This window comes from Hibiscus syriacus, unplaced genomic scaffold (assembly GCF_006381635.1).
Source record: "Hibiscus syriacus cultivar Baekdansim isolate YM2019G1 unplaced genomic scaffold, ASM638163v2 tig00111582_pilon, whole genome shotgun sequence".
In the NCBI taxonomy this organism is placed as follows: Eukaryota; Viridiplantae; Streptophyta; class Magnoliopsida; order Malvales; family Malvaceae; genus Hibiscus; species Hibiscus syriacus.
The window spans coordinates 10,554,192-10,577,481 of NW_024063126.1; the positions used below are offsets into that span (position 1 = coordinate 10,554,192).

Below are 23,290 nucleotides of genomic sequence, written 5' to 3' on the forward strand. Positions count from 1 at the left end.
AAGATAATTAACGTGCAAAAGAGTCGTATCAAAACCGTCGGAAAGTGATCACGTAACTTACCCACAATGCGGAAGATTGAAACGGGACCCTACCGTTTAACGGCGTCGTATTGTACTGTCGATAGATAGCTTAAGGTCGTTCCAATGGCGATTCAAATGTTTATCGGAATTATTTATTTAGGGGGGAGGTTAGAGAAAGGTTAAGGAGCAGCTTTGCTTTACTATGGGTGATTACTGTGGTTGGTTCTATGCAATAAAACCACTAAGTTGGAAGGGTAATATTGTCTTTTCATATTGTTTCCTTATTCTTTTTTCCTCATTTTCACTCCCCTATTTGCGCACATTTTCTCTTTCTAAATAAAAAAAATAGAAGTTGACCCAAGTAAATAAAGGGTAAATATATAGTTTAGTACCTAAACTTAATGCATAATGTCAAATAATACTCAACTTTTGACTAAATAATCACTTTGACTCATATTTTCTTTTTAGCATTTGGGCCCCTAACATTTCATTTAGGGAAAAAAGGCCTTTCTCTAGATGAAAATTGTTAAATATCAAATTATTAACACTCTAAAATATAAGCTTTTTAACCCTAAAATGAAATAGTAAGGACCAAAATGCTTTAGAAAAAAAAGAATAAGGGCCAAAATGATTATTTACTTAAAGTTTGGAGCATTTTTGTCCTAAAATAAAACGTTATGAGACAAAATACTACAAAAGAAAAGATTATTAGTTAAAATGACTATTTTAATAAATATTGGGGGCTAATTTTGGGATTACGCCTAAACTTAATTTGAAGATTCAATTTTACACTTAAAGTTTTTTTATTCATTTAGATACTTGAACTTGGCTTTAAGTTTTAATGTAGTATCAAAACTTGTCTTTTTCCAATTTTATAATTAGATTTGACTTATTGGTTTAAATTAATACCTGAATTTAGTTTATCGGTACTTATTTTTGATTAATCTCAACTAATAAGTCAATTTAAATTATCAATTTAAACAAAAATCTTAAGTTAAGGTGTTTAATTGAACAAAAGAAAGTTTTTTTTTATTAATCTGGAGTAAGTACAAGGTAGAATATATTCAAAGATAATTCTAAACCTTTTGATATTGAACGCTCGTACCCCTGATATTTTTTGTGCTGGTACTCAGGACCTCAAAGAATAACAACAATTCCTTTTTCACCGAGGTCACTGGTTCATGCAAGAAAATTTAATTACCAAAATGAACCTTAAAACCAACTTCAGCACCTAATTGGACCAAGACAAATCTTTTAAGTAGCCAATTGAACCTTTTTTTAATAGCAGCCAATTGGACCTTGAAACCAAGTTGGGGGATGTATATTTACCCATAAAATAAATAATCATAGGTTTTTAATTTTTTTTTGGAATTGTTTTTTGATTTGATTAATTTTAGTTTTAAATTTTTCTATATTAAGTTTGAATTTTCATTTTTTAGATTTTATTTTAATTTTCACGACTTTTAAATAATATTTGATAAAACTCTTAAGTTTTTTTTCTCTTAAATATGTTCTAAAAGATTAATTTTTCAAGTAAAAATTACTAATAATTCGTATATAGTATATTGGGTAAACTACACATTTAGTATCAAAATTATTACTTTTATTATGTTTTGATATCCAAACATTATGTTTTCCAAAATCATACCTAACGTTTAGTTTAAGTTTTATTTTAATACCCATCGATAAAAACTTAACGGTGATGTTTATGTGTCACCATAAGATAATGTCACGTGATCATTAAAAAAATAAAAAAAAAAGTCACCTCGGCAGTTTTGTTAATCTTTAAACGGTTGGTACCAAATTGAAACCTAAACTAAACATTGACATATTTTTTTTTAAAAAAAGTACCAAAATGGAAAAAATAATAGTTAGGTACTAAACGTGTAGTTTACCATAGTATATTTTAATTAGAAGGGTAAGATTGAGTTTTTAACATCGTTCCTTCCTTCTCATTTTCCCTCCCTATTTCCGCACGTTTTCTCTTTCTCCCTTAATAGAAAATAGAAAGTTGCCAGGCTTACCCCCAAAAAAATTAAAAATAAAATAAAATAAAATAGAAGTGGATCCAAATAAATAAATAAATAAATAAATAAAGGGATAAATATGTCATTTAGTACCTAAATTTGACACTTCAAATTTTCTATTCAATCACATACTTGAACATGGATTTAAGTTTTAATTTAGTATCGAAACTTATCTTTGCCCAATATGATAATTGCATGTGACTTATTGGTTCAAATCGATACATGAATTTGGTTTATCAATACTTATTTGTTTAACTGATTTGAATTAATAAGTCAAGTTTAAGTATTGATTTAAACAAAAATCTCAAGTTAAGGCGCCTAATTGGACAAAAGAAAAGTTTAGTTACCAAATTGAACCTTAAAACAAAGTTTAGTACCTAATTGGACCCCAAAAAAATCTTTTAAGTAACCAATTTAACCTTATAATCAAATTGAGGGACCCAATATGTATATTTACCCATAGATTAATAATCATAGGTTTTTTCATCATTAAATGCTTAATATTTATTTCATTTATTTACATTTTATTCTATTTTTAATTAATTTTGGTATTTGGTAATAACTAACACTAATTGATTACAATTAAGGAGTGTAAGCTTTGATTTGATTTAGCTTTTTTTTAATATTTTTAAAATTATTCTTCAATGCTTTGTTCCATTAATTTCGGTTTATCTATTTATCCATATTAACTTTAACTTATTTTTATATTTTATTTTTTTATTAAAATAGTGTTATTTTATAGTTTTTAACATTATTTAGTAAAAGAAATTAATTTTTTTTCATAAACACTTTTTAAAAAGTTAATTTTCAAGGAAATAAAATTACTAATAATTCATATATATTATTTTAAGTTATTTTTATTACTTTTAAGTATAAAATAAGTATTTTTATATAATAAATAATTATAATTAATTATAAATTAAATAAATAATCAAATTTTAATCGCTTAAGCAAAGTCTCGACTTCGAGTCCTTGTGTATGCAGAAAATCTCTGCTGGGAGACTCATCCACTAAAGTCAAGTGTGTGATGCGGGTCGGTCCGGATTAATTAAGGCAAAACCTTGAAACTGAGAGGGCAACAAAAATAATAAAAAAAATTAATTTAATTTGGATATCTACTATTTTTAGATTTATAAATCAGAAATCATTGAAATATTGTGTTTTAGATAATATTTAATTAATCATTTTTTTTGTTAATCACTAATTCAAGTCTATTAATTTCTACCTCTCTCGAAAAATAAAAACATACGCGATAAGGGTTTTGTAAAATCCTCTAAAATGTGATTTAAAAAAAAATTGTTTATTGAAATATCATAATTTCTTTTCAAAAATATCCGTATGGGAATATGATATCAGCGTGAGTAAAGCTAAAGATTATTAAAATTTCAATTTAAATTTGGGAATTTCCTTTTTTTTTTAAGAATTTAGTTCAAAATTTTATGTAAGATTATTTATTAAATATTATATTTACTTTATATTATTATTAAGTTCATAACTAAATTAGTGTAGTATCAATTAATCAGACACTTTTATATTTTATATAATTATTATATCCTTAATTCGACCTTTATATAATGTCGAATTGAAAGTGACACATACAATCATCGAAATGGCCTTAAAATTTACACACTTTGGTGATACGATATACTCAATTTTTTAAAACGAATAATACAAAAATATGAGATACATAAAATAAAGTACAAAAACGTATCTCCTTTATTTAAAAACTAAATACAAAATGAAATATGTACAACATGACTTAATAGGGCATAAAATCTACTTGCACACTCAAGTCTCCTATAGTATTTTAATACTCTCACTCCTCCGATAATATCATTATCTTATTGCGATCCTCAAGAATTGTAGTATGCGAAAAAAATAATCTAAACATTGAGTTAACAAAGTTTAATGGTACACATTTATTCCACTATGTTTCATGAAATTTATAAAAATAAGCATTCTAGCTTGTTCTGAATTCATGGATATTAAGCATTTATTCTTATAGCCTTTAATATATCAACATAATTAATTATGCTTACTCGAGGTCTAGAGTGTAGTCTATCTCTAATCATCATATTATCTTATTCATTCTATCATGTTTACATTTTTTGTAGTCATAAATTCATTATGCATCAGATATAAAAACTATCAGTATAGGATATACTTTTAGTCAACTAAGGTGATTCTCATCATGATAGTTTCATACCAACTATCTATACGACAATCACCTTATCTTGATTATCGCAATTAATTCTATCATTAACATGTTTAAGCACATTGCAAATAGTCATCAGTAGCAAGCACATGTATATAATGCATATAATCATCCTTTGCAAGCACATGTATATCATGTATATAATCATTAATAACAAGTGTATGTCAACATGTTATTCTTTTAAAATAATAATTACGAAATATCATGTCATAGTAGGAGAAAAAGGGAAACGAGGAAACAAAAAAGAATTGGGAATTGAAGGGCAAGGGTTAAGGATTGAAGGAGCTAAATTGGTAATTTTATCAACTTGCACGTGAAAGACAAGTGATTCTTATCAGCTGAACCAGTAGTGTTGGATCCACTTTGATCCGGAAGCCCAATACCTATAAAAGAAAGATAGAGTTAGTTAGCAAAGGATAACAACATGGCATTCCTTAGATTCTCAGTACGATTGTAACTAAATAAAACCTGTACGCTGAGGAATTTTTCTTATAAAATGCATGAATGAATTCTCTTTTCTCTGAATCCCTTACTCTTCTCTGAAACCTTTATCTCGATAACTCTATTTTTTTCTACTGGAACTATAACAATTGGTATCCAGAGCCTCTATTCCTGGCAAGTTTTTGAGTGGGTATATGCCAAAGAGGAACCAAAATATGGATGACACTGACCTCTTTGCGTTGCAAAAACAAATTGAAGATCTAGCTACATTGGTGCAACAAGCAAAGGATGAAACCAATCCTCTAAAATGGTAGGAAAACCAGGAAACACATATTACCTCATTAGAATCCAGAATGACCACAAACCAAGGTTATATGGAGAAGTTTCTGAATATTTTGACGAGCATAAATGGAGATCAGGAAATGTCTACTAGGGAACAGGTACAAACTCTTAATACTTCAAAAATAGGGGAAAACCCTATTATGGTCACAGTGATTAATGACAAGAACCAATATTCTTGTAAGCCTGATGAACCTGGGATTTTAAAAGCTAAATCGGATGATTTTCGAGCCAATAAAAACAATTTTAGGCTTGATAATCAAATGTGTGAAAACAATACATTTAGAACCAATATGATTGGCTTGGAGGAGGATAAATGAGGCACATGTGGTTCTTTTAATACTTTGGGGTCTATTTGGCTTTGACCTAAGATTGAGTTACCTTTTTTGACGGGGTCAATCCACGAGGGTGGATACAAAAATGCCGTAAGTATTTTTCCATCTGTAGTGTTCTTTATGCCCAACGGGTAGAACTAGCCACTATGTATTTTACGGATAAGGCGGAGATTTGGTTTGATGGTTACATCATGCAAAAACACCATGTGACGTGGAACGAGTTTGAGGCAAATATTTGTCACTGGTTCATTAATCGATCCATTTCTGATATAGTGGAGGAATTTATAAAATTGGTCCAGAAAGGCTATGTTACAGAGTACTAGGACTGATTTGAAGAGTTACAACCTCACATGCTATTATAGAATCCTACCTTAGGTGAGGAATTCTTTATATCTCTTTTATTAGTGGGCTTAGAGAAGACATTAAACATAGAGTTAAGGCTCTCAACCCTAAATCACTTTTGAAAGCATACAAGCAAACTAAGTTGTATGAATTATTTGTTGAGTTTGAGAATAGGAGAATGCGACAACCTTTTAAAACCCTACCCTACCCAAACCCCATTCTTTCTTCTATACCAAATCCATTGCCATTACCTCACAAGAACACATTAATACCACCCCAAAACAGAATCTTCTTGACTACAAAAGATATAATAACCTATGTTTTAAATGTGGTGAGAAATTTTCCCCAGGTCATCAGTGTAAACCAAGATATCTGAACATGATTCTTGAGAAAGAGACTACTACACATTTGGAAACTTTACCTAGTGATTCAGACCAACTTGTGCTACAAGAAGAGTAAAGCCTAGAGATTTTTATGAATGATATTACTGGTTGTATTGGTCATAATACATTGAGGATCCAAAGAACTATTCCGGGCAGGCCATTGAATATTTTGATTGATAGTGGTAGTACCCATAGTTTTTTAACACCACAATGGGTTGATGCGGTATTCAAGTAACTACTCCATATCCCTTGTCATGTCAGATGTAGGGCCATTCCGTTTTACATGATTTCAGACTACTTAAATTGGGGGGAAGTGACATGGTCCTAGGGGTTTACTGGATGAAATTGTTTAGTCAAATGTTGACGGACTTTAACAATATGACATTGAGTTTTGTACAACAAGGAGAATAAATTTTTATACAAGGATAACATATTTATAAAACATTACAATATATCTCGGGGGCCACCTTACTAAAATTATCAGCCTTGGATTCATCTATTTTGGGTCACATTGTTTTGATGAGTATGACAGGAACTTCTCAACTTATTCCTACAGAAATCCAATCCATATTAGAGAAATGCAGTGCTATTTTTTTGAACATGAAGGCCTACCACCTAAAAGAAGCCATGATCATTCCATTACACTCAAACTTGATTTTACACCTGTTAATTTAAGACCCTATAAATTTGCTCATAACCAGAAGGCTGAGGTAGAAAGGTATATTGCTAGCATGCTCTCTTAATCTATTATACAACCTAGTAAGAGCCCATTTGCCTCTCCATGTCTCCTTATTAAGAAGAAGGATGGTACTTTGAGATTTTGTGAAGACTACATGCAGTTAAACAATATGACAGTGAAAAATAAATTTCTTATTTCTGTGGTTGAGGATTTACTAGATGAATTATATGTGGTAGTTTAATTTTCCAAAATTGACCTAAGATCTGGTTATTGGCAAATTAGAATTAAAGCAGACATTTACAAGACATCATTCCAGACTTATCAAGGTCATTATTTATTCAAGGTAATGCCTTTTGGCCTTACAAATGCTCATGCTACATTTGAAGCACTCATGAATGATTTGTTTAGTTCATTTGTTAGAAAATTTGTATTGGTGTTCTTTAATGACATTTTAGTGTAAAACAACACTATCACAGACCATATTAAACATTTACAATTGGTTTTAGAGGTTCTGTAAGTGAACAAACTTTTTTCCAAGTTGTCCAAATGTTTCTTTATACAAACTCAGGTAGAGTATTTAGGCCACATCATCTCAGCTGCAGGAGTGGCTACTGATCATACCAAAGTGTTGGCAATGAAGAATTGGCATGTACCTAAAACCTTAAAGTCTTTGCGTAGGTTTAACAGGTTACTACAGAAGATTTAGAAACTACGGAACCATCAGAAGACCATTGACACAAATGCCAAAGAAATACTATTTTAAATAGAATACAGATGCTTACAATGCCTTTGAGGAACTTAAACAAGCTATGTGTTCTGCCCCTTTCTTGGCATTACCAGATTTTTCTAAATGTTTTTATTTAGAAACAGATGCTAATTCTGGAGAAGTGGGTGATGTACTTTCTCAAGATGGGAGGCATATTGCCTATCTTAGCAAGGCTTTAAGTCCTAGACACTCTACTATTTCCATATATGAAAGAGAATATCTTGTTATATTAGTATCATTATTTAAGTGGAGACATTATTTAAAAGGCAACCCTTTTATTATTAAGATAGATCATGAACCCTTGAAGTATCTCTTGGAATAGAAGTTAACTACCATAATACAGAAAAAATGTCTAAATTGCTGGACTAAACTACACTATTCAGCACAAGAAAGGCAAATCTAAATGGTTGCAGATGCCTTGTCAAGGTAGTAGGAAGATTGAGCTTAGTGTCATGCTATGAGAGTTAGTTTATTAATACCCAATTGGGTTCAGGAGGTAGAAGACAGTTATAAGGAAGGCAACTTAGCTACCGAATAGATTTCAACCTTGGCTGTTAGCCCCACTGCTGACACTAAATGAAGATATTCAAAAATTATCCTCAGATTCAATGGCAGAGTTTATATTGGCACTGTTGGTAGTCTTAGACTATAACTTATTCAAACCCTGCATGATTCCCCACATGGAGGTCATTATGGAGCCCATGCTACATATCATGGGATTAAATCTCATTTTTATTGGCCTAAACTTAAGGCTATGGTGGCTATTTATGTGAAGTCCTGTACAGTTTGCCAGCAAATTAAGGTTGGATATATAGCAAAGCCTGGATTAATACAACCCTTGCCTATTCCTAACCAAGCGTGGGAGATCATTACAATGGATTTCATAGAAGGACTGCCTACATCACTAAGAAAGAACTGTATCCTGGTAGTGGTGGATAAATTCACTAAATATATTCATTTTTTAGCCCTGTCCCACCCTTATTTTATAGCTGATGTGGCTAAATTATATTTGGATAATGTTTATAAACTACATGGTCAGCCTAAAATTACTATTTTAGACAGAGACAAGACATTTACTAGTTTATTTTAGAAGGAACTATTGAAACAGTTGGGGAACTAAAACTCTGTTTAGTATTGCTTACCACTCAGAAACAGATGGGAAAATAGAGCGTGTCAATCAATGCCTAGAGCAATATCTTAGGGGACTTTGTTTTTTTCAACCTAAGCAGTGGAATAAATAGTTGCCTCATGTAGAATGGTGGTACAATACCACTTACCACACTGCCCTACAACTCACTCCCTTCTAAGCTCTATATGGCTATAAACCCCAACTATGGTTTGGCATACGTATTCGCAAGTACAAATTATTAGTGAAATAATGCATAACAGAGAGGAAATTCGACAGCTAGTTAAGCAACAGTTGGAATAGGCTAGCAATCTAATGAAGCAAAAATACAACAAAAACATATAAGAACTAGTATTCAAAGTTGGGGATGTTGTTTACCTCAAAATGCAACCTTACATGTATACTTCCCTCGTCTTTCACAAAAACATGAAATTGGCAGCCAAGTATTATGGTCCATATAAGATTTTAGAGAAAATAGAGGAAGTTTTATATCGTTTAAACTTGCCTGAGACATCACGTTTGCACCTAGTGTTCCATGTTAGCCTTTTGAAGAAACACATTGGTGACTTCGTGACATCTGTAACTGATCCTCCTACAGTAGATGAAGATGGTCAGTTCAGAATTGAACCCTCTAAGATCTTGGGCAGATACATTATGAATCGTAGTAACAAACCTGTGACTTAATGTTTAGTACGTTGGACAAATTTGGATGACACATATGATACATGGGAGGATTTCTCCTTTCTTAAAGGAAAATTTCTATCATTTGATCGTTGAGGATAATGATCATCTAATCCTTGAGGACAATGATCATCTCAAGGGGTGGGTATTGTCAAAGTAGGAGAATAATGAAGACGAGGAAAAGAAGAAGAATTGGGAATTGAAGGGCAATGGTTATGGATTGAAGGAGCTGAATTGGGAATTTTATCAGCTTGTATGTGAAAGGCATGTGTTTCTTATCAGTTGAACCAGTAATATTGGATCAACCCAAATTCGAAATCCCAATACTTACAGAAGAAAGATAGAGTTAGTTAGCAAAGGACAACGACCTGGTATTCCTTAGATTCTTAGTACGATTGTAACTAAATAAAACCTGTATGCTGAGACATTTTCCTTATGAAATGAATGAATAAATTATTCTTTCTCTAAATCCTTTACTCTTCTCTGAAACCTTTATCTCAATAACTCTCTCTTTTCTACTGGAACTATAACACATCATTAAGGATGTCTGAAGTAAACTATAATAGGAGTCGATCTAGTGGATACGAGTCATAGACTCACATCAAAACAGAATCGCTCCACTATGATAGATGAACTTGTAGGTCATGAAGTAAATTACAAAAATATAAATAAGTATGGGTCGATTTCATATACAAATATAATTTCATGATACTTTGTCATAGACCCTCTAAGATATACTTATATATATATATATATATATATATATATATATATAGCTCATACTTCCTTTATTTATAATTTCATATTTATTCAATTTAGTCCTTAAAGTTATATCTGTATATGAAATCGACCCATACTTATTTATATTTTTGTAATTTACTTCAGACTCTATATAAATCACATAATTAACTTCATTTCAAATTCTATAAATTATATCATAATCTCCAAACTCTATAAACTTTTGTTCACCAACTTTTTAAATGGGTGCAATTTAGTCCATTTTTATATTAATTTCAACTTTACATTTTATAATTATTTCGATTTGTCCCTCATTCATGCATGTTGTTTAATTTATTTAAAATTTTATTTGTAATTTCATGTTTGTTCAATTTAGTACTTCAAATTAGATTTTTATCAAAATTGACCATAATTATTTATATTTTTTGTAATTTATTCTAAATCATATACAACTACAAATTACAATTCGACGTTTAAAAAACATTAAAAGGTGAAAAATAATTAACTCAAAAATGACTCGAGCTGAAGTCAATATATATCTGGTAAGATCTGGCCTGAATTGTTTGTCAATGATGTGATCTGTATGAGATCCGACTGAAGTCCATTTGAACCTGAATTAAGTTGGTATTTAATTACTTTGGACTTAAACCATTTTTACCTAAACTAACATCGATCCAAACTGAAATTAACCCAACCCGAACCCAAACTGAATCTGATATCAAATAAACCTAAAAATAACCCGAACTAATTTGACCCAAACCTGACCTGATTTGAGTCAAACCCTTAAATTGACTTGACTCAACTTGTACATGATTTGACTTGACCTGACAATATCCAATTGAAACTTGAACGATTACTTGATTTCACATCCCTAATTGAAACATGAAAAAAAGTATGAACATTTAAGGTAAGAACAAGTAAAGTACATGTCATATATGATGCTTTCTGTTGAGATTTTTGAAGCTCAATTTGAACAACCGAAAATTGTGCAAGAAATGTGAATTGACAAATTTGAGTTTAAGGAGTAAGAAGAATAAAAGATAGAAAAATTGGAACGACGATTTATAGTGGTTCGACTTCTCAACTAAGTCTACCTCTATTACCTTAGCTCCTCACTATGGATTTTCCAACAAATTCACTAATTTGTTCTTTATTTTTCAAGGACAAAGAGATAACCTTTACAAGACTCCCTAGCTTTTCAAAGGTTCAGCTAGAACCAAAACCCCTTTTACAAGGAAATGATGTTAACAAATAAAACCTCTAAAAGGTAGGGTGTTTACAAGAATTTAGCTCACAAGAACAAAATATTTACAAGAGAATAGAAATAAAGAGTGAAAAATTCTTCTCTTGTGTTTGATTTCTTGGATAGGTGTTATAACCCTTATTCAAGTGTCTTGAACTTGTATTTATATGTTAGAATGAGGTTGTGGTCGTTTCTAGCTGTTGGGAGTGATTTGGAGCCGTTAGGGATGTTTTTCTCTTTAAAATAAAACTGCCCAGTACAGAGGGTATCGGTACTCCTATAGGAAGTATCAATACTACCTTTGTTATTTTAAAAAAAAACTAGTTGTTACTAGCCATTGGGATTGACGGTATCGATATTAAGCCTATGATATCAATACCATTTTGCATTCTAGAATTTGAGCAATGCTGGTAGTATCGATACTACGTAGTGAGTATCAATACTTCCCTTACCTTTAGTATTGGTACCATATGAACAATATCGATACTGTTTATGAGGTATTAATATTATAAGAACAATATCGATTCTTCTTGTCCAGAAAAGCATTTTGTGCTCAATTCCTAGTTAAATGAACTTTGAATTATTTTTGAAAACTTTAAAAACTTTGAATAAATTCAATTCAAGTCCAAAAATATTTTGCCAGAAATTGTTATATCAAAACATAATTCAACAATCTCCCCCTTTTTGATATAACAAAACATTTGAAAATCGTTTTTGGCAAAACTCCCTCTTTATAAAATATTTAATGAAAAAATATCAATTGTTGGAAAATGTTCAACTCCCCCTTTTTCATTGAGAAATTGAGATTTTAAACCCATACTTCTCCCCTTTTTTGTTATATAAAAATAATTCAACTTTAAAGTTAACAAATAACATGGGAGAGTAAGTGGTAAATTTTATCATAAAATTATTTGAAAAATCAAAACCTCCCCCTTGATTAATGTATTCCAAACAAAAATTTGACTTTAAAAGCATGACACTTAAAACAAAATTGAATTTCAACAAATAATAACAAACATGTTAGTAGTACATGAAATTCAATATATCCAAGTCTAAAATACTTTATGTAATACCAATTGTTGAAGTGCATATGCATAAAGTTATTAAAAAATGTTATGCATTTGAAAAATTTGATATCAATTACTAGAGTTATATCATTTACATTTTAAATTACATGCATAAACATTTAAATTTAGGTCAAAAACTTAAAATTTTTTAAAGTCAAAGCATTCAAAAAATTGATATCAATTGTTAGAGAGATATCATTTGCATTTAAAACCAATTTTGACCAAAATTCATTATGGTGAACTAAAATTATGAAGAATCATTAAAGCTTTAAAGTGCTCATCATAAAACCTTTTTGACATACATGAGATAGAAAACATAAAATGATTTAAAATTAAAACTCATGCATGCTTAAATCAAAATGAGCAACCAATTAATCAAAAACAAAAGCATTAAGCTTAGAGGTTACCCATTCCTTTTCAAGTATGGCTAAAGCATTTGAATGCCTTCATTTTCATCACCATTGCTCCCACGCACCTGCAAGAGACATTTAAGTAGATTTTGGTATCCAAATTGCTTTGGATCATTGGACGTTAATTTCAATGCCCCTTGTTCCCTTAGGAACCCATACTTGTCTAATTTTAAAACATTTTCCTTTCTTGAAAGAACAATCATGTTCCATATGACCATGAAAATGGCAATGTGAGCATTTTGTCATTTTTAAACATAATGAGTTGTTTTTAGAAATTAAATCTTTTTCTTTTGTTAAGCTCTCAAGCTTAACTTTCAAACCAAAAATTTATTTTTCTAAATCATTGATTTTGACTTTTGAAAGCTCTAAATCATATTTTTCAAAATTTCATATTTTTTTTTCAAAATCAACTTTTGCTTTCAAAACCAAATCATTTTCATCTTTAAGTTTTGAAATTAATTTCTTATATTTGGAATTCATGTTCTCAAATTTCAAATACAACTCATTATAAGTAACTTGTAACTCATCAAAAGAATAAGAATCTAATTCATTTGAGTTAGAAGGTACCATTGAATCTTTTTCGATGGCCATGAGGCATAGGTTGGCTACTTCATCTTTATCATTGGAGTCATCTTCATCACTTCAAACCGCCACAAATACATTTTTTAATTTATCTATTATTCTTTAGGAGGGGACATTCATACTTGACGTGCCCCTTATTTGACAATTGATACACATCAGGGGATATTTCTTCTTCCTCGATTCTTGTTTCACTTTCTTAGAAGTTATGAATCTTTTAAAGAGCTTGGCCATCTTTTCATCATCATCGTCATTTTTATCCACCTCTTAATTTGAATATTGATTGTTCTCATTGGTGGACTTGAAGACATTGTCTACCTCCCTCTTCTTATTGTTTTGATTCTCTTCATCTTCTTCCTCTTCCTTCACCATTAACTCATGAGTGGGAAGAGAACCAATAAGCTCATCGAGAGTGAGAGACTTGAGGTTTTTAGCTTCGATGATCGTTGTCTTCTTTGATTACCAAGACTTTGGAAGATAGCAGATCATCTTCCTCACAAGCTTTTCATTTGGGATTACTTCTCTAAATCCCTTGAGGCTATTAACAATCACATAATATCTATCCGTTATAGCTTTGATGTCTTCATCGAGTTTCATATTGAAATTCTCGTAGCTATGGTTGAGAAGACTTATCTTCATTTCCCTTACTTCATCGGTTTCTTCATGAGTGACTTGGAGCTTATCCCATATTTCCTTGGCATTGGAACAAGAGGAGATTTTTCCATATTCATCCGGGCCCAATGCACAAAAGAGGATGTGCATAGCCTTAGCATTGAGTTGGAACTTCTTTTTCTCTCCATCACTCCAATCATCCATCTCACTGGGTGGAGTGGAATAACCCTTCATGATTGAGTTCCAAGCTCCTAGATCATTTTCTTGAATGAAGAGCATCATCTTATTATTCCAATAGGCATAAATTTCTCCATTAAAGTAAGGCAACTTGTTAACCAGTTGAGAGTCTTCGATATAGTATGAGGCGGAGGTCGAAACCATTTTATTATTAGTTACATCAAGAATCGGTAGAGCTTCTTCTAGGATCGTCTCAAAGTGGTTAAACCTTCTAATGAGTCAAGCTGTGATACCAATTGTTGGGATTTTCGAAGCTCAATTTGAATAACCAAAAATTGTGCAAGAAGGGTGAATTGATAAATTTGAGTTTAAGGAGTAAAGAGAATAAAAGATAGAAAAATTCGCACATCGATTCCAAGTTAAATGGACTTTGAATTATTTTTAAAAACTTTGAATCGGTAGAGCTTCCCTTACCTTTGGTATTGGTACCATATGAGTAGTATCAATACTGTTCATGAGGTACCGATACTGTAAGAACAATATCGATACTTCTTGTCCAGAAAAGCATTTTGTGCTCAATTCCAAGTTAAATGGACTTTGAATTATTTTTAAAAACTTTGAATAAATTCAATTCAAGTCCAAAAACTATTTGCCATAAATTATTATATCAAAACATAGTTAAACACTTTCCTATAATCTTTATGTATAGATCATAATTGAATGTAATCATTCATTGAGCTCTATAGCTCACACTTGTTGTTTAACATTTTACATAGGATTAGTATATGATTTGGGGAACGAGAGTCAAGCACTAAGTGGTGATCAAATAAACCTTTTTTACTTCAAAGTGTATGTTGAAACTTATATTGAGAATTGAGGAAATGTGAGTACTTTTAGGAACCTATGTGTGTAATAATGAATATTGGCATGGTTAATTATTGTATTATTCAATGAATTTATGTATTTATTAAAATAATCATTTTGCCCTTGTGTTTAAATATGAGTAATTTATAAAGCATGTTGTTTGTTTGCTTGAGGTATGTTGATTGAATGTTTATGCTACTGTGTTATGTATGTTGTTTGCTAAATTTTAAATCATTTTCTCTTAGTAAACATGATTTAAGATCTTTTTTGTCCGATTCGCTTTGAAATCTAGTGTGCACTCATAATATCTGGGTCACCACACGTGGCCGAATATTGGGTCTTACAAAAATCCTTGGTAGAGCATAGAATGCAATGTATAATGGTAAATTGAGACACATACGTCGTAGGCACAATATCATTAGACAACTAATCTCATTTGAAGTTATCTCAATTTATTTTGCAAGATCAAAAAATATCATTATGGATCCGCTAACCAAAGGGTTGAATCGAGATTAAATTAATAAAACATCATAAGAAATGAGATTGAAGCCTATGAATTATTATGGTGTTATGTGAAGGAAAATCCAGCCTAGTTGACTGGAGATCCCAAGAACTAAGTTTAATGGGACAACTTACTTGAATAGACCTTTTGAGGTCACTGTGAGGGTTCTTATCTCAAGTTCATTCATATGATAAAAACAATGATTAAAATGTGAAAAAGGTTAAACAATGCTTTTAATGAATACTATGTGTTTCAGTGAATCAAACAATACAAGTCACCTATATGAGAGTGAAGTGAAGTCGCTTCAAAGAGACTACGGGGCATAATTCTCCAAGTCTTATAGAACCAAGAAATGTCCATAGCTATATGGACATAGCCACGAGAACCAAATTATTGTTAGAGAGATATTTGTGTGAGGTATGTCTTTGCTTACAAAAATGACATGACAGTTCAAGGACATCACGCTTAGTAGACAGCCAGTAAGGTAAACATATTTTCACAAGGAATGTTCATAGGGGAAAGCCTACCTATCTTATGCAAATATCAAACGTATAATCTATCACCGCATCAAGTCAATATTTTTGAGCCATCAATTTCTTTCATGTGGGGAATGTTAGAAAAATAATGAATTAGTTGAATGATATTGATGCTAATAAGTAATATCACTTGGTGAATAGACTTATTGATTTTTTTATTTAGGGGCTGATTGTTTGGTTATGAATGGAACCATTTAGCACTGAATGCTGAACCGTTCAACATTCAGCGCGTTTGTTTCTCACCTCTGAATGATTCAGTGCTGATTGATTTAACAAAACAGTGATGAATGATTCAACATCAATGTACATTCTGAATGATTCAGAGCCATTATCAAACAACATGTCATATTCAGAGCTAATTTATACAGAGCCTCTGAATCATTTAGCATTTGAATCATTCAGCGCTTAATCATTCTGAAGTAAACAAACAACCCCTTAAAGTTGCATTCATTCAATCATATATATTAGCTTTTTAATAATTCTCTTATCAAAGATCAAGTCTCTTCATCAAATGGTCTTAATATTTCTATTAATTTCCTCTCCACTATATAAAGGCTAGTTGAGACACAATTTAGACACAACTTTGAAAAGAAAAAGACTTAAAAAATTCTTTAAATTTTTGTTCTTTTCGGTGATAGAGAAATGCAAGACTGTATTCGACTGTTTACTGATGTTGTGCTTTCTGTTGTGATAATTTATTATTGTATCCTGGGAGAACGATGTCCAACGTTACTCAAAGCATCGAGGAGATGATGAATCTGTCGTAAGAAAATTGTTTATACATACCTCAATAAAAATTATTCTTCTATTTATCCGACTCTGTTCATCTTATTCCATGTCTACATACGAGTAAACAATTTTGTTTCTCTATTTTAATTTGATAGTTGTTTTATTTCATTCGATTCAATAATAATATTCACTTATTTCAAATTAACATATTATCTAACATAACTTGCATTCATGAAAGAGGATGAGTTTGTAGATGAATCTTTGGATGAACATTTCTTGGACCTTTAGGATACTTGATTTTGATGCATCGCTCTTATTATCCATAGGTCTATTGTTTCAGTTTTTTTTTCATAAATTCCTTGTCTTTCTTATTTGTTCAAAATTTACAATATAAATAAGGGAAAACTATTTTATATACTATTAAACTTTGTCCGATGACTCGTTCAACTACTGGATAATGACATGACTAACGGTTGCCGACGTGATCTGTCACTAAAACGACATCGTTTTAGTGCGACTATTTTGATGCCTAAAACGACTTCGTTTTAGACACTAAACTTTAGGGGTGTATCAATTTTATCACTAAACTTTTAAAAAATCTTTTTAGCATTGCACTTTTTAGCTGCTGCCGTTAGCGAAAAACCACCCTTCAGCAATCATATTTTGTGGTAAGATCGATATCTAAACGTTCATATTTCACTCACCTTTTTTTCTCATAAGATTGTTTTTCCAAAAAACCCACTCAAAATCGACGAAAATTCATTTAAAAGTTCAATGTATTAATACTTCAATCTCTTTCAATGATCGTCCAATGATACTAGTTCTAAGATATGTTGTTCGTCTTCTCGAAATAATAGTTTTTACCCTTCAGATTTACAAACAAACACCCGAAATTCCATAAATCTAAGAAAGTCTTCAAACATCTAAAAAATCATGGATTTTTATTTATTTTTATTGATTTTGAGTAGGTTTCGTGGAAAACTAATCATATGAGAAGAAAAAGAAGTGAAATACGAACATTTTGATATCTATTTTGATGTGAAAGATAATCGATGATGGGTGGTGATTGGCTACCGACGATTGTCAGAAAGTGCAATATTAAAAAATTTGTTTAAAAGTTTGGTGAAAAAAACGATACAACCCTAAAGTTTAATATTTAAAACGATGATGTTTTAGGCATCATAACAACTGCACATAAACAATGTCGTTTTGGTGTGGCATGCCACATCAGCAACCGTTAGCTATGTCATCATTCCGCTAGTAACTTAACAACGGAGTGACATAATTGAATGTAAACTAAAATTCAATGTTATAATTGACAAAATTAAAAGTTCAATGGTATAAACGAGTCAACGGACAACATTAAGTGGTATTTGAAGTAATTTTTCCTATAAATAAATATGATGACTTTTTCTTTAAAAAAGTTCTTTCAAGTAGGAGATTATTTTTCGCTTAAAACAACAAAATCGATCTCTTATTTCGATTATTAATTTTTGAATTCTCAAACTGATCCAATTAGAAGACGATTATACATAAATATTTTCAATATATAATAAATATTTTTTATTTTATATGAAAACTATATATCTAATTTGAGCCGATTAATCAACTTAACCAACCAGCTCCAAGTTGGTTTGGTTATATCACCTTAGGATATAAAAAAATGGTTTTCACTTTAGATAAATTATAATCGGTTAAAGATTTTCTTTTGATAATAAAATTTGAAATTATCAAATTTTATTAGATTTTTCTCTCTTTTTCTTTGTTCCATATGAGAGAAAAGAGGGGGGGGGGAATACTCTAATAAAAATATTTTCCAAAAAAAAAAAACCAATGCATTTTGCCAAAAATAGATTTTGTAAAGAAAAAAATCATTTAAAACAATCGTTTTATCTCAATAACTTGAAGAATAAAAGAATTAGGTGTCACTCGGAGCGGGCATTAACCTAAGCTTGTCATCCGAGGAACTAAACTCGGAATCCCTTTCTTCTGCTAACAATGACTGTAAATCGCTACCATTAGCCAAGCTGTTGAATTCAACTGCTTTAGACGGAACGGTAGGATACCGTCGTTGGCAAAAGGTCATTAACCTTTTCACCGATTGCAAGTATTTTCGAGTAGTCTCGTCGTTCATTATGTGGGCGACACTATTAGTATAGATCTTCTCACGCGCCGAACGTTCATGGATACCGACCATAGTGACACCGATTGGCCAGGGTGCATTGCCGATAGCCATCTTAATGTAATGGTCCATGGCAGCCAGGTAGTCTCGCTTCATGCAGCACTCGACCACCACCAATAGTGCTTGCCGTATATCAACAGGAAGCACCTGGCATTAGAGAACATGACAAGTAAATACAGGGTCTTACAAGAGATATGTTCTGTGTTACGATGCCGTTAACACAGGCCGTAAAAAGTTTGTCAACTAAAAATACAATAATGGTCTACAAATAACATGGTCTACAAATAACAGAGAAAAGAACGGAGATCGCACAGAAAAATTCAACAACTAACGGATTGGCTCTCTGTTTAACTTTTTCATAGATTGAAACAAGAAAGGAATCAAAGGATGATGAAATAAAAGCAACTTTCCAATCATTGAACACTGTTAAAACCACAAGGAACAACAATGCTAATTGCTATGTGTAAACTAGTTTTACAAAATCAGTATGAGGTAAAAATGCATTTTAAACTTGGTTAGAGTTTGATTAAGTGTTACGTTTAGCATCTTGGAACGAAACAAATAACTCGGATTCTCTAATATCAATTTGTTAGAAGATATCGATGTGCACTCAATAAAACAAACATTTGGAAACCAATTATTTGTTACAAGATAACCACATGCATGTTCAAAGTTGTCTTTTTTCTTCTAGGTGCCCAAGTGGATCTCCTACGCCAACAACTATTTGTGTGTTCGACAAGAATAAACCTCAAAACAAACATGTAAGAGCAACATACATTCCCAGTTATCACTTTGATCACTAGAAATCTCAACTTGAAGATACCATGAATATATGCGAAGAGCAGCAGAGTAATGGCTCAAACCATTAATTTCAATAAGTTTACCCTTCTCAAGTCCCCCAGATTAAGGGGACAGAAATCACAGAACATCTCACAAAATTAGACAGTCATTTCTACTAACAAATACGAGTCCTATGCCTGCAATTTTAATCTAACAACTACTTCTAATCATTTAATTCTCACTGGTTCCATTTGCACTTAAAGTTTCAATTCCTTTGTAGTTAGAAATCCCATTCTCCATCATGTTACTTGTCAACAGAGGTAGAACAAGAAGAAAGACCAGAATTCAAAGATCAGAAAAAAGAGGGGGAAAATACCTTCTTCCTACAAAACTTGAACAATGGATTTAAGTAACGAGCGCACTGCTTAAACGTGGCTACCATGGACTTCCCTTTTGCCGTTCTCTTCTCAGATTCACCCATCTCATCCAGTTCTTGTTTCCACTCATTCAACAACCTCTTGAAAAACACCAGAATCTTATCTTCATCACACAGCTCATCAAAAATCGTCTTCATTCTTTTCAAATCCTTATCCATATCGACTCCATTGGACCCGCTATCACCACTCAACTCTTCTTCTCCGCCGCCTCTTTCCCCATCCTCTCCTCCTCCCTCTTCTTCCCTCTCCTTTCTCTTCCTATCGCTTGAAATCCCCGACTTCTGCCACTTCCGCAGCTCCGCAATGTCTCTCAAGAAATCATTGGTTTGACCGTCGGTCATATCTCTATCAACCTCGAAAAGACCGGCCTTCAAGACGTATTTTAGCCTGTCGAGACGAGTTGCGTCGTCTTCGCCGAATAGAGTAATAGGCTGTTTGAGGATGCGAAGGCGGCGGATGACTTCTTGCCTTGGAAGGTCGAGATTGTCGATGTTCTGTTCATTTGTGAGTGACTTAGAGGAACACGCGGTGGTAGTTGCGGTTGTGGACTCGGTGACGGAAGCGGAGGGGTCCGCTTTGGCGGGAGTAGCGTCGACACTAGAGGGGGACGCGGTGGATTGGCGGCGAGATTTTGCTTCGAGTTCGCGTTTCTCTTGCTCGCGAAGCTTTTGAATTTGCTTTTGTTCTATCTCGGAGCGTTTGAATACGCGTTTCCCGCCGGTATCCTGAGCTAAGCTCTGCCGCTTCTTGAGAAGCTCCTCTTTGAGAAGATCCATTTAGGGATCGGTAATGGACATCTCCGAGGATTCATCTGAATTTAGTTAAAGATAGTGACGACGGTTATGGGACATCGACGGTCGGCCATTTTCTCCGGTTCTTGAGTAACCGTTTCAACATTGAAATTGGATACTTTTCAAGTCCAAACAAAAATATTAAATTCTGGTTTTAGTTTATCAAAATTTATTATTATTCAATCTGATTAATTAAAGGGTAAACTACATAAATTGGTCATTAAATTATAAGTTTCTTCTTACAGAACTGAAGTTTCAAAAGTAATGAAAAAGTCACTAACGTTATCATTTTATAACAAATCTATCATTCGACCATTAACAGCATGTAGATACTCGTTTTCATCCAGATGTTTTATTACTATTATTATTCTTATTATTTATCTATTTTATTTTTATTTTATTACATGCCCTAACAAACCCAAATTGGCTCAATTACAAGGTCCAATCAGCCCTAACATTACAATAGACCCAAACCCTAGCCCAACAGAATCCAAAACAATTAGGATTTGAAACCCTAGGGTTTCCAGCTTCTATCGTTGCCATTGTCAACCAGCGCTTCCTGTCACCGCCCGTCGTCAGTGAAGTCATTCTCGTCGTCGTCACTGTGCCATGGTCATCAACTATGTAAACAATGAAAAAAAGGAAATCAGTAAACGGCTATACCAAAACCAATTAAAAATTAAGATTAAATCAAAATAAAATATGACTTTTAATTAATGGGTTTAAGGAAATCATTCCCTCTGCCATAGCTTCCTTATGCCACGAAAACCATCACCAAATATCATCAAATCAGAATACAACAGGGAATATAAAAGAAAAGGGGAGCATTAAAAAAAAGGGGAGCAGGAACCAGATTAGAAGTTTCATTTATTTATTTTAATTATGTTTCCATGTTTATTTGATTTTTATTATTAATTGGCTATGTAAATTTACCCCCTTTTATTTTTTTACTTTATTTCTTTTATTGTTTTAATATATTTTTTTCTTTACTGAACGGGTTTATTCTTTCCTAATTTACTAATATGCATAAAATTAGTTATTGTAATAATACTCAAATTTTTATTTCCCAAAATTTGGTCGCCTATTTCTATGGGGTTTCCTATTTTCTTTTATTTTAGTTTCCTTAAAAAATGTTGATTAATGTTTTGTTTTTTCGGATTTATTTCTTTCTCTTTTGTCTTAAAACTTTATTTCCTTTTTATTATTATTATTTGACTTTTACTCCATTGATCTATATATTTATTTTACTATCATTATAATGCATTGAATACGTACATATATATCTTAGGTTTATATTCATATTTATGCATGAAAAGTTGATTCTAGCCATCTCATTGGATGTTTATTTTATGCGCATTCATACATATATTGTGTGTTATATTATGTATAAACATATGCATGCCTTTATGTATATTATATAGAGTACCTAGTCTTGGTATCCATATTACACGTAATATAGTGTATATACATGCTTATATCTGTTAAGTGTCCCTGTATCTACTTTTTTTTTTGTATTTCTTTTAACATATGCCATTACTCTTATATGTTTGCCCACTGTTTTCTAAAATGTATATGCATGTATATGGATATATGAAGGGTAATATTTCTAATAATTTCATTTGTTTATAAATTTGGTTACTTGGCATCATGTGAATGTGTAATTTGGTGCATATAGGTTTAGGGGTTAATTTGAATTAATGTGCATGATATCCTCATAAGCATTACTTGAATTCGAATCAAATAATAAGATTAAAGGTAATATCTTTTTTATTTTAAGTCCATCGTAAGTGATTGTCTTAACAAATAAGAGGACACTTCCAATGGCTTAAAATAAAAGGGTATCCTATCAAGCGAAACAAATACAATTGATTTCATTTAAAATTTAGGACTGAGAAAAATATTATGTTCTTTTAATTAAAGTCACCGAGAAAAGACTGTTAGATTGGATCTAAGGTCCATATTTGATGTCTTTAAATAACGGAACATCCTTATTTTCATTAAAGGTATGTAAAATAGTTAATTAATTGTATTCATTTGATGTATGGATTTAAGTTTTCTCTTTCTTTGTATATGTTTAAAAGGGGTCCTAAATTAAATTACATTCGAATTTATAAGTTTTATTGCAAAGACAATTAATTAATTAATTAGGTACCAATTTAGGGCGTTGTGGGGTGCTAATCATTCACCACGCGTAACCAATTCCCGAACTCAAATTTTTGGTAATGCATACCTTATAGTTATTGTTTTAATTAAAATTAATATTTTTATAAAAACAAAAAATATTATTT

General features: G+C 31.6%; 1 protein-coding gene across 1 annotated transcript; it reads right to left on the reverse strand.

The window, feature by feature from the left end:
• Positions 1-18,688: 18,688 nt before the first annotated feature.
• Positions 18,689-21,097, reverse strand: LOC120165324 (pre-mRNA-splicing factor 18-like). Its single transcript, XM_039174872.1, has 2 exons — positions 20,151-21,097; positions 18,689-19,141 (listed from the first exon to the last, which is right to left on the reverse strand). Exons 1-2 carry the CDS (start codon positions 20,985-20,987, stop codon positions 18,731-18,733), a joined length of 1,248 nt encoding a protein of 415 aa, XP_039030803.1. The 5' UTR covers positions 20,988-21,097; the 3' UTR covers positions 18,689-18,730.
• Positions 21,098-23,290: the final 2,193 nt, after the last annotated feature.